Genomic DNA, 13427 nt, shown 5'->3' with positions numbered 1-13427 from the left:
TCCTGCCCTAAGAATGGTGAGGCTCAAATGAGATCACAAATGTGAACAAGCTGTGAAAACCATGAAGTGCTATGTAAGGTGCCGCCGCCAAGTCTTAGAACACTCAGACTGAAGGAGCCCAGCAAAGCACCCCCACTTTTGGAGGGGGATGTGGAGATGAGGTGAGCAGGGGTCATCCGCAGTCATCCGCAAGTTAGTGACAGAGGTGGGATTCACCCCCACATCTCTCTTTGAACAAAGCATCATCGCTGGGATCTTCGTCATGAGAAAGAATAAATCCAGATCCAAGTTAGCTGTCTCAGACACCACCTTTCTGCACCTTCTGGGAGCTGGTGGAAACTCCATCAGTTGAGTCACTTGAAAAACTGGACGGAGCTCTGGAAAGTACACTGTGGGGTCAGTCAGCTCTGGAGGGGATGGGCTGGATGACCTAATACAGGAGGTCTTTTCCATCTCTCATTTCTATGATCTCATATGGCTGAGGCCCAGAGAGCATAATAAAAAAGTCACCACTCATCACTATGTTAGGCAGGTCCTTCCATGCTGTTCTCTCTGGTCAACTATTCCTTCCTCATTACCTCCATTTTAGTGTGATAATAAGGCCGTTCTACCAGGAACTTGCATAAAATGTCCCCTTTGTCACACACCTGCATCCGATTTGACACCCTCGAGGAGGGTGTCAAATCTCTCTCCTATGTTGAGTGATCAGCCCGCACAGACCTTGCGGCTCTCTTTGCTACCTCTACATCCTTGTCAATCATATCAAAATGTGGTCAAGTTTATTTTCAATTGAACTGTCTTTCAGGACCACCAGATTCTGAACTGTAAACAATCAGTGTTTGCACGTGCACTGATGGCAGGAGATGGGCTTTCAGCAAGGCAGCCATGTATTCCCTTTAGTGCACACAGATAGTCAACTGTCCTGTTCTGTTCCGATAATTACAGTGCACATAGAAAACCAGGAAACAGAACTTAGAGGAGAAAATAAAATTCCTCCAAAATTCAAACGCAAATTACTGCCTATCAGATAAGCACTGCTGATAATATTGTGTGGCCTTTTCATCTTGCTTTCTCATCCCAACATCCGTACACTTTCAGAGAAAAGAAAAACTGGGGACTAAAGTATATATATATATACATGGTTTTGTTTTCTGTTTCCTCATCCTCCAGTTATCCTAAATAAGGATAGGAGATATGAGACCCCTGCAATGTGCCCTAATTATTCCCTGTTGATCCTCGATCTAACTCTGTTTCACAGATGAGGTTGAGAAGGGTGGGTGACTTGCTCAAGCTCTTGGGGTCCAGCTCCCGGAGCAGCCCTGACATGACCGTTGAGTGGACAATAGATGTCATGGCCATGACTCAGAGGTCACATCACCGAGACACTGAAAGAAATTGCCTAAGACCCTTAAAAAATGGCAAAAGGGCTCCCACCAGGAATAGGCAGTCCATTCACACACCCCAGAACCTGTGCCAGCTCTTAGAGCCCTGAGCAACTGTGGCAAGATGTCCAGTTAGGGGAGAGCCATACCTGTAATTTCAAATTTTCTAATAAAAAGTAAATAGTAATTAATTTTAATAATATATTTTATTTAAACCCATCAACCCCAAACATTATCATTTCAACATGAAGTCAATATAAACAATTATTAATGAGATATTTTATATTCTTTTTTTATATGAAGTCCTAGCAAGCTAGTATGAACTTGGACCAACTGCTTTTTTTTTTTTTTTTGCGGTACGCGGGCCTCTCAGTTGTGGCCTCTCCCGTTGCGGAGCACAGGCTCCAGACGCGCAGGCTCAGCGGCCATGGCTCACGGGCCCAGCCGCTCTGCGGCATGTGGGATCTTCCCGGTCCGGGGCACGAACCCGCGTCCCCTGCATCGGCAGGCGGACTCTCAACCACTGCGCCACCAGGGAAGCCCCAACTGCTTTTTTTAAATAAATGTATTTTATTTATTTATTTATTTTTGGTTGTGTTGGGTCTTCATTGCTGCACACAGGCTTTCTCTAGTTGTAGCAAGTGGGGACTACTCTTCATTGTGGTGTGCGGGCTTCTCACTGCGGTCGCTTCTCTCGTTGCAGAGCACAGGTTCTAGGTACGTGGGCTTCAGTAGTTGTGGCAGGCAGGCTCAGTAGCTGTGGCTCATGGGCTCTAGAGTACAGGCTCAGTAGTTGTGGTGCACGGGCTTAGTTGCTCTGCAGCATGTGGGATCCTCCCGGACCAGGGCTCGAACCTGTGTCCCCTGCATTAGCAGGCAGATTCTTAACCACTGTGCCACCAGGGAAATCATGGACCAACTGCTTTTTAAGTGCTTAGTAGCCAGTGGCTACTGTGCCAGGTAGCACAGGACCACATCACCACATGATAGCACTTCCACCAAGGGCCACTTTGTGTGACTGACCTTATGTGTCCTACGTTTCCATGGCCATCTTTCTCTAGAGAATGAATCAACTGCCTCTTTCCAAAATGAAACAGTGGCAAAAGCAAGAACACCTACATTCCTGAGTCTACACTTAATAAGCACAGTAATAAAAGGCACATACAACTTATTTTGTAAGAACTGCTGACATGCCTACAAACGTTGAGCATTTTACTGAGTGTACAGTCCAAATAAAGGCTGGTTCCTGTTGAATTTCATTTGGAAAAAGCTTCACTGAGATGATGGCCTTAAAAATAGCACCCATTCTATGCAGCCTGTTGAGACCCTTGGTTGGTCTGCCAAAACTGCACTTGAAATTAATTAATACCACAAAAATATAAACGAGATCTTTACAGCTACTAAGTCTGCAAAGAAAATTACTGAGTAAACTTTCAAACTACTAGTACCGCTGGAATATTGGTCCAGTGTCTTTTTCCTTTAAGAAAGGGACTGAAGTAATTAAATGGCATCGTGTGCATTCCATATAACATGGGATGGAAAGAATGGAGAATATGAAGTCTGGCCAAACCTTAAAAACAGTTGTTACTTCTGTGGCCCAGGATGACAAGCTGTCTAGTCATCAATGTATGATGTTGCCAGCCTCTGGAATATCAACTGGCCTCTCAGATGAGACTTCGCTGGGCTCTGAGTCAAAGACCAGGGTCAAAATGGACTTTTCCCCAAGTTTCTGCTCCACTAATAAATAAACCCAGCAGCCAGCCATCTTTCCAGCCACATTTGTACCTACACAGAAATTACCTGATTAATAGTACATTGAGTTGTAGGAGAAACTAACTCCAAAGAAATATATAATGCACATAACCACAAGTTAAGACATAAAAACATACATGCCAATACCTCTGGGAGCAGTATCTTGGAAATAAAGCCCAGAGAAACACTCAGTGCTCTTCAGCTCAGGGGTCACAGGCGCTCAACAAAGCCAGAGCAGGAGGCTTGGTTCCCACAGGCAGGATGCTGGGCTCACTCACAGCGTCAGTAACCGGCAAGGGGGATAGCCGAGATGACTCAGGCAGGAAGTGGGAGGCACCACATGGTCCCCAGGGCAGAGAAGAAGTTATTGTCCTCTCTGGAAGAGGAAGACCTTCTGCTTTGGTCACATGCTACAGTGACCTCCATCTCTGCAATACCACAGACCTCAGAAAGGTGGCACAGACACCGTCTGGGTTGATATAAGAGCTGATATGGAGACATTTTAGCCTTCCAACCATTTCCATTTTGTTTATAAAAACAGAAAATAAATTATGGAAAAATAGCTCATCCAGTAGAGGAGGTTCACTTATCAAAACAGATGTATTTAACTGTATGCCTCATGCCAGCTATCAAGGTGTGCAAGTCTGGGAATCAGAGGCCCCAAGCTCTGCTGTAAGCTGTGCCCCCAAGGGGGTCCTGAAACAACCAAGCTTGTGCTTTCACTGTGTAAGGACATGGTACATACAAGTATGGGCCTTAATATTTCTAAAATGTCTACAATATGCTAGTTGTTGCCTTCAACTTATAGTCTGAAAAAAAATGTTTTGCTCTACCTCATGACAGAACTCCAGGATTTAGAGTATTAGTATATTAATATTAAGCACCTAAAGTGAGTTAGTATTAGCTAGACTGTTTGCCTTGATCTTGTTATTAAACTGAACCACTGAAAAACTGAATTTTCTTGCAGTGAGAAACTAGCAACCATTTAAGAATAGAGCTGGGATAAATCAAGTTGTCTGCAATTCTACCAGTTGGGGTAGAACATGCTGTAAAGAAGGTAAAGAGGGAAAAATTGGCTCCCTCTCAGCCAAAGCTCTGGAGGCTGTAAAGAATACCCTAAGCTGCAACCTGTCACATTCAGCACTCACAGACCACCCCCCGCATCCCACCCTGTCCTCTGCGCTGCATTCCTTGAGGACCTGAGGATGCTCTGTGGATGAACAGGGGCAGCACAGGGTTCTCTTTTAAGGAGCTCCCCCACCACGGTGCTCCCTTCCTCACGACCCCCTCTCAGTGCAGAGGGTGGAGGAGCACAAACCTGCCTTAGGCACCATGGCTGTGTCTGTGTAGCAAGACTCAGAGCTGAGTCTTCAGGGATCTATTAGCCCTCACTTGAAGTCTGCTGACTGGCCTCCAGTTACAAATGGCCCCAATGGCCCACAGCAAAGATGGCCCCTGTAACTCAAGGTCTGGGCAGGGAAAGCACTTCCCAGGACTAGAGAGGGGTCCTGAGAGCCAAGCTGCTATCAGAGCTTCCCATGATGAGAACCACGTTTTTAAGAGAGCAATGGAATCCCTACCAAGTGAAATGCTCAATAAACTGAAGGTTCATCTTACATGCGGAAGTAAATGCCTCAGCAGGGACATTCTCAGAATATGAAACAGACAGAAAATGCATTAAGTTTGGGGCTCTTCAGAGTTGACTAGGTCAAAGACAGTTGGGGTCCCACTGATACATTTATTTAGAACTCAATGTGTGCTAGAATTCTGCTTCATATAGTACAGGCCTCATCCTCACTTCAAACCCATGCAAGCCTTAAGGCAGGACCCTGTTGTGTAAAAAGTGATAATAGTACTTTTTCAGGGAAATGTGAAGCCTGCTGAAGGCCACATGGCTAACATGGCAAAGGTACTTATTGGCTACGAGAAACCATGTTTCCAACAATCAGTCCCCAGCCCTATGCCACAGATGGGATGGACAGACATATGCTGCCCAAGGCCACACAGCCTACTCAACACTGTGTTCATGCATACAGTCCAATTTCACATTTAAAAACTGCACAAAACCAACTTCCCAGGCTGAACCCAAAAACCGTCTAATACTTGTTAACTATTTTTAAAAGTTAATAAAAAGATGTTGGTAATGGATAAGGCACCCAGATAGAAGATCAATAAGGAAACAGAAGACTTGAACAACACTATAGAACATCTGGACCCAACAGACATACACGAAATACTCCATCCGAATCAGCAGAACCCACATTCTTCTCAAGTGCACACAGAACATCCTCCAGGACAGACCACATGGTAGGCCTCAAAATAAACCTCAAACTTAAGATTGAAGTAATAGAAAGTACCTTCACAGTGAAATGAAACTGGAAATCTGGACAACTAAAAAAGTCACAAGTATGTAGAAATCAAACAACACACTTAAACAACCAGTGGGTCAAAGAGGGAAATTAGTAAATTCTTTGAGACAAATGAAAACAAAACCACAACATACTAAAATACTAGCAAACTGAATCCAAGAAGGATTTATCTCAGAATACAAGGGTGGTTCACCCTTAGAAAATCAGTTAATGCAATATACCACATTATTAGAACAGAGAGGAAAAAAACACAATCAACTCAATTGATGGAGAAATGGCAACGACAAACCCAACACTCTTTCACGATAAAAATTCAGAAAACTGGGACTAGAAGAGAACTTCTTCAACATGATAAAAGGCACCTAACCTATCCTTCTGAAACTATTCCAAAAAACTGCAGAGGTAGGAATATCCCCAAACTAATTCTATGAGGCCACCATCACCCTGATACCAAAACCAGACAAAGATACCACAAAAGAAAATTACAGACCAATATCACTGATGAACATAGACGCAAAAACCCTCAACAAAATACTAGCAAACTGAATCCAACAATACATTAAAAGGATCATGCACCATGATCAAGTGGAATTTATCCCAGGGATGCAAGGATTTTTCACTGCCTCAAATCAATCAGTGTGATACACCATATCAACAAATTGAAGAATAAAAACCATATGATCATCTCAATAGATGCAGAAAAAGTTTTTGACAAAATTCAACACGCATTCATGATAAAACTCTCCAGGAAGTGGGCATAGAGGGAACAAACCTCAACATAATAGAGGCTATATATGACAAACCTACAGCTAACATCATACACAACAGTGAAAAGCTGAAAGCATTTTCTCTAAGATCAGGAAAAAGACAAAGATGTCCACTCTCGCCACTCTTAACTGAACATAGTTTTGGAAGTCCTAGCCACAGCAATCAAAGAAGAAAAAGAAATAGAAGGAATCGGGCTTCCCTGGTGGCGCAGTGGTTGAGAGTCCGCCTGCCAATGCAGGGGATGTGGGTTCATGCCCCGGTCCGGGAGGATCCCGCGTGCCGCGGAGTGGCTGGGCCCGTGAGCCATGGCCGCTGGGCCTGCGTGTCCGGAGCCTGTGCTCCGCAACAGGAGAGGTCACATCAGTGAGAGGCCTGCGTACCGCAAAGAAAAAAAAAAAAGAAATAGAAGGAATCCAAATTAGAAAAGAATAAGTAAAACTGTCACTGTTTGCAGATGAGATAATACTATACATAACAAATCCTAAACAGCTACCAGAAAATTACTAGTGCTCATCAATGAATTTGGTAAAGTTTCAGGTTATAAAATACACGAAAATCTCTCACATTCCTATACACTAACAACGAAATATCAGAAAGAGAAATTAAGGAAACAATCCCATTTATCATCACATCAAAAAGAATAAAATACCTAGGAATAAACCTACCTAAGGAGACAAAAGACCTGTACTCTGAAAACTATACAACACTGATGAAAGAAATCAAAGATGATACAAACAGAAAGATATACCATGTTCTTGGATTGGAAGAATCAATATTGTCAAAATGACTATACTACCCTAGGCAACCTGCAGATTCAATGCAATCCCTATCAAATTACCAACGGCATTTTTCACAGAACTAGAACAAAATATTTTACAATTTGTATGGAAACACAAAAGACCCCAAATAGCAAAAGCAATCCTGAGAAAGAAAGATGGAGCTGGAGGAATCAGGCTCCCTGACTTCAGACTATACTACAAAGCTACAGTCATCAAAACAGTATGGTACTGGCACAAAAAGAGAAATATAGACCGATGCGTGAACAGGATAGAAAACCCAGAACTAAACCCACACACCTATGGTCAATTAATCTATGACAAAGGAAGCAGGACTCTACAATGCAGAGAAGAGAGTCTCTTCAGTAAATGGTGCTGGGAAAACTGGTCAGCTACATGTGAAATTAGAACATTATTTAACACCATACACAAAAATAACTCAGAAAACATAGGCAAAACACTGTTTGACATAAATTGCAGCAATATCTTTTTTGAGCCGTCTCCTAGAATAATGGGAAAAAAACCAAAAATAAACAAATGGGACCTAATGAAACTCAAAAGTTTTGCACAACAAAGGAAACCATAGACAAAACGAAAAAAACCCATAGAATAGGAGAAAATATTTGCAAACAATGTGACTGACAAGGAATTAGTCTCCAAAATTTACAAACAACAGCTCATGTGGCTCAATATCAAAAAAAAAAAATCAAAAACCCAACCCAAAAATGGACGGAAGACCTAAATAGACATTTCCCAAAGAAGACATACAGATGGCCAAGAGGCACATGAAAAGATGCTCAACATCACTATTTATTAGAGAAATGTAAATCAAAACTACAGTGAGATATCACCTCACACTGGTCAGAATGGCCATCATTAAAAAATCTACAAACAATAATGCTGGAGAGTGTGTGGAGAAAAGGGAACCCTCCTGCACTGTTAGTGGGAACGTAAATTGCTACAACCACTATGGAGAACAGTATGGAGGTTCCTTAAAAAACTAAAAATAGAGCTACCATATGATCCAGCAATCTCACTCCTGGGCATATATCCGGAAAAAACCATAATTTAAAAGATACATGCACACCATTCATTGCAGAACTATTTACAATAGTCAGGATGTGGAAGCAACCTAAATGTCCATCGACAGAGGAATGGATAAAGAAGATGTGGTACAATGAAATGAAATATTACTATGAAATAATACAATGAAATATTACTCAGCCATTGCAAAGAATGAAATAATGCCATTTGCAGCAAAATGGATGAACCTGGAGATTATCATACTAAGTGAAGTAAGTCAGACAGAGAAAGACAAATATCATACGATATCGCTTATATGCAGAACCCCCCCCCCAAATGATAAAAGGAACTTTTTACAAAACAGAAACAGACTCACACACTTAGAGAATGAACTTATAGTTACCAGAGGGGAAGGGTGGGAGGGAGGGATAGACTGGGAGTTTGGGATTGACATGTACACACTACTATATTTAAAATAACCAACAAACCCCTACTATATAGCACAGGGAACGCTGCTCAAAATTCTCTAATAACCTAAATGGGAAAAGAATTTATAAAAGAATAGATACATGTATATGTATAACTGAATCACTTTGCTGTACACCTGAGACTAATACAATATTATTAATCAACTATGCTCCAGTATAAAATAAAAATTAAAAAAAAAGAAAATAGTAGACATAACTTGAATATTTGATAGACAGATGGGAATCATAAAGAAATATAAATGGAATACAATGGAGCAGATAAATGAAATGTTGAAAACATTTGTAATGATTAGAAATAGAAAAGCCTGTAATAAAGTAAAAACTTAAAACACTTTTAAAAAAAGGGGGGGACTTATGAAAAATTCAGCTAATAGGATACTCAATGGGGAAAGACTGAAAGCCCTAAGATCAGAAAAAGATAAGAATGCCTACTTTCACCACTGCTACACAGTACTGCTATGCACTGGAAGTCCTAGACAGAGCAAGTAGGCAAGAAAAAGAAATAAAAGGTATCCAAACTGGAAAAGAAGAAGTAAAACTATCTCTATTTTCATATGACATGACCCTATATATATAGAATATCCCAAAGAATCCACAAGAAAACTAGAAGAACTAATTAACAAATTTAGCAAAGTTACGGTATATAAGAGCAACACACAAAAATCAGTTGTTTCTATACAGCAGCAATGAAGAATCAGAAAAAGAAATTAAGAAAATAATCCCATTTATAATAGCATCCAAAAGAATAAAATACCTAGGAAAAAAGAACCATGCAGGTGAAAGACTAAAAATTATAAAATCATGCTGGAATAAAGACTACCTAAATAAATAAAAGACATCTTGTGTTCCTAGACTGGAAGACAATATTGGCAAGAGGGCAATACTCCTCAAACTGATATACAGATTCAATGTAATCCCTATCAAATTTCCAACAGCCCCCCTACTCGGAAATGGAAAAGCTAATCCTCAAATTCATATAGAATTGCAAGGAACCCTGAATAGTAAAAACAAGTTGAAAAAGAAGAATGAAATTAAACTCACACTTCCCGATTTTAAAACCAAAGTTATAGTAATAAAAACAGCTTGGTACTGGCATAAGAATAGACTAATGGAATAAAGAGTCCTCAGATCAACAGATTTTTGACAAGGGTGCCAAGTCTACTCAATGGAGAAAGGATAGTCTGTTCAACAAGTGGTGCTGGGACAACTAGACAGCCACATGCAAAAGAATGAAGTTGGACCCTTACCTCCAACACTTACCTCCTTATCTATTCTATTTGATAGTTAGAATAATTTTAAAATTTTCAAAAAAGAATATAAGTGTTGGCAGGGATGTGGAAAAACTGGAATCCTCATACATTGCTGGTGAGAGTGTAAAATGGTGTAGCTGCTAAGGAGATAATTTGGCAGCTCATCAAAAAGTTAAACACAGAATTATCCTATAACCAAGCAATTCTACTCTTAGGTATATGTCCAAAAGAACTGAAAGGTGGAAATAATCCAAGTGTCCATCGGTGATGAATGGATAAACCAAGTATGTTTTAACCATACAACAGAATATTATTCACCTATAAAAAGGAAAGAAGTACCAATTCATGCTACAAGATGGATCAGCCTTGAAAACATTATGCTAAGTGAAAAAAGCCAGATGCAAAAGGATTACACTTATAGGAGGTTCCCAGAATAGGCAAATTCATAGAGACAGAGAGAAGATTAGAGGTTACCAGGGACTGGGGGGAGGCAAAATGTGAAGTTACTGCTTCATGGTAACAGAGTTTCTGTTGGGGTGATAAATGAGCTTTGAAAATAAAATAGATAGCAGTGATGGTTGCACAATATTTTGAATGTAATTAATGATATTAAATTATACACTTAAAATAGTTAAAATGGCAAGATTTTATTCTATATATTTTACCACAATAAAAAACATGGTTATAATATATGAAACCTTCCATAGCCAAGCACTCAATAACAATATAATCAAACACTTGATTTTAAGACTTGAGGTTCATTTGAAAGCTGACCAAGAGCACAGGAAAATGTTCCAAAGGGGGAACAAGTCATCCTCCCAGTCTAAATGCCTGAGCATCTGTTTCTTGCTCCTTGGCATTCTACCTTCTGCACAGCCAAGCAGCTGCTCTAGAATTTGTTCGCTGAGATGCTGGTACATTCTGGAATCCTGCCCTTGGCACAGTATCTTAGAGTTCCTTATTTGGCAGCTTCCTCCCTGTCCACAGTTCCCAGGGGCAGTGGAAGGGACAGAATACACCCCCAAGATTCATCTGCATGGGTATTTGGACCTGAAGGGCAGATGCCACCTCCATGCAGCTCACGTTTACACCATGGCCTCTATGTGAGGGAGGTCCGGTGTGCCCACATAGCCTTCTCTGTCAACTGCAGAGGACACACAGCCACACGCTTTGACAGGTCCTCCCACTCCGAACAACCACTGCCACAGACAACATGGGCCTCTGCTAGAGTGGTGACCACATCCAACATAATGGGAGTTCTGAAGGCTGCTGTGGAGAAGAGCTGGTTGTCCCAGGCAATTACAGAAGGCAGCAGTGGGAGGCACATGAAACCACAGCAGGCAGGGCTGGGCTAGCGGTGGGGGCACCGCGTGTCTGTCTCCTGTCTGTCAAAGTAATGCTCATCGTTACCAGTGACCTAGTTAACCAACAGAGCAGACAGGAAAACCATGAACGAATATTTAAAAGTAAGGCGTGACATTTTTCTGTAACTCAGCTTTCATTTCATTGCGGTGGATTCTACATTAGACGGTAGATACTGGAATACGCTACAAGTCAGTGCCCTTTTCAGAGCTGGAGACTGAGGACAGGGAAGCAAACCAGCCTTCCCAGGACTACAGAGCTGACAGGGAGGGGCTGGGACCAGCGCCAGGATGCCAGGTTCCTAGGCCAGGGCTCATCCTAAGACATATGACCTCTTATTGAAATGTCCACTGTGTGTGGACATCAAAAGTTACTAGGTATGTTTTCCTGGTTACCAAGGCTCTTCTTATGGTTTAACGTTTAGAAGTGACATAGGATATGATGTCAGAAACATTTATTAATAAGTCACAATTAGAGTAACACATATTTAAATAAACGGCCTAGCTCATTGCTAATATCCAGGCTGGTATCAAAGCCACAAATAAAAACACTAACCATCTAACTGTGCCCCATAATTAACGAATGAAATGATACAGTCTGAAAGATTCAGAAGGCAGCAGAGGACAATAGGAGAACCTGAGGAGAATGGGTAAAAATCTGAAATTATCTCATGACTCCTTGCTTAAAAATCTTCAGTGATTCCAAACTGCTTACAGGACAAAACCCAGACCAAATGAAGGTATTGATAAGTGGACATGTCCAGCTCTCTGTCCCCAGACCCCTCCACAGAGCTCACTCCAACAAAGGTGTCTGCACACCGTCCCAGCACTGTTCGGTGGTCCTATAGCTGGAGTGCATTGCCCTTGCCTTTCTACTTTTGAGGGCCCACCAGTTTAGCCATCCCCTCCTTCCTAAGCAGTATCAGTTCTGGAATCTGCATTCCAGAAGTGTGGTCTAGTCCATTGCCACAACTGATGAGAAGCATCATGGATATCACCCCTTGCTCATTATCTCATGACTTTGTCCTGACAATTATCCAAGGAAACCCAGATCTGTTGTCTTCTCCAAATAACTCACTGAAGCCACAGCTAAATAATTCACTGATTCAGACATTTAATTTAGGCTGAAGAACACTTGCTAAACACAATTCTTTTACATAGATTAGGTATGCAAGAAATGAGATTTTTTTTTTTTTTTTTCCCCTGACTAGTAGGAGAGGAGACAGATGAATTGGGACAAATTTAAATAACTGGGAACAAAGTACAGGGGAAAAGACCAGAATGGTGGAGTTACTGAAGATGAAATGTATTCTATAATTTCTAAAAAAAGAAAATAAGATTATTTTATAATAAACCATAATGGAAAAGAATGTAAAAATGAATATATGTATCTGTTAAAAAAAAAAAAAAGAAAAGAAGGACATTAATTTCTTAAGATAGTTTCACAGCAAGTAGAGAACCACAGCATCCTTTCCGGCCTAGAATTATTTCAGGAAAGATCCAGTGAATTGCCAGTGCAGATACATGTGGAACTTGGCTCTGCTAAGCAACACAGAGACAAAAGCCCTGGGCCTCACTCATCTCCCCAGCACAGGCATCCGCAGGGCTGCCTTTTCAATAAACTCTTCTCCTCACGCCAGCTGACTAGCTAGGTTTTCCAGTAAACGAACTTTCTGACTGAACTGAATTAATCACCTCAGTTTTTAATTTTCGTGTTTTGCATTTACTGTTTATAAAGATACCACATACAGTAGGCAGACTAAATGCCGAATATAATCAAACAGAAAGTTCAAAACTATGACCTAAAAACTTGCCATGAATCCACACTCTGTGCATCCCTCTTTATTGGAAATGATGAGAACATCCAGTGCAAGTCTTCCTTCACTGCTGTTCCCAGTGCCAGGGCTGTTGCAGAGCCTGATAAACCATGAGACCAGACCTGGGTCAGCTTTTCATTCTGATTCCTTCTTGGTGAAAGAGGGAGGCGGGATGAAAAAACACCAAACGCAGGACAAGACAGAGAAGTGCAGATTAAGAAGTTATGAAGAAACTTTATGTAAAACTGCAATGTCCTCAGGACAGAGCCATGCTGCTTTTTGTTTTATCACTTCCAAATGTTGTATCAAATATATGGTAGCCACAGACTTAGTAACGAAAGAGCAGGAGTTCTGAGGCAGGAAAGGTTAGCACATCAGACACTGGAAATGATTTGAGGGACTCTGCCAAACCCATCTGAGGGACTCTGATTCCTCTCCCAG

General features: G+C 41.3%; 1 protein-coding gene across 5 annotated transcripts in view; it reads right to left on the bottom strand.

Moving 5' to 3' along the window:
• Nucleotides 1–13427, bottom strand: part of SNAP47 (synaptosome associated protein 47) — a 64915-nt gene that overhangs the window by 5636 nt on the left and 45852 nt on the right. The window contains exon 6 of one of the 5 annotated variants that reach the window (XM_027096466.1): nt 6593–6643. The exons of 3 other annotated variants lie outside the window; for them this stretch is intronic. In XM_027096466.1, coding sequence (XP_026952267.1) covers nt 6632–6643 — 12 coding nt within the window. In that variant the 3' untranslated portion in view covers nt 6593–6631. Of the gene's footprint in view, nt 1–6592; nt 6644–9306; nt 13087–13427 lie in introns of those variants that run through there. One more of the 5 variants, XM_027096465.1, reaches the window with a different exon arrangement.

The sequence above is a fragment of the Aethalodelphis obliquidens genome, unplaced genomic scaffold, assembly GCF_003676395.1.
Source record: "Aethalodelphis obliquidens isolate GAN/ISIS:26980383/991018 unplaced genomic scaffold, ASM367639v1 scaffold102, whole genome shotgun sequence".
Lineage (NCBI taxonomy): Eukaryota > Metazoa > Chordata > Mammalia > Artiodactyla > Delphinidae > Aethalodelphis > Aethalodelphis obliquidens.
The sequence above is the reverse complement of the archived record's forward strand: the minus strand, read 5'-3'. Positions and strand labels throughout refer to the sequence as shown.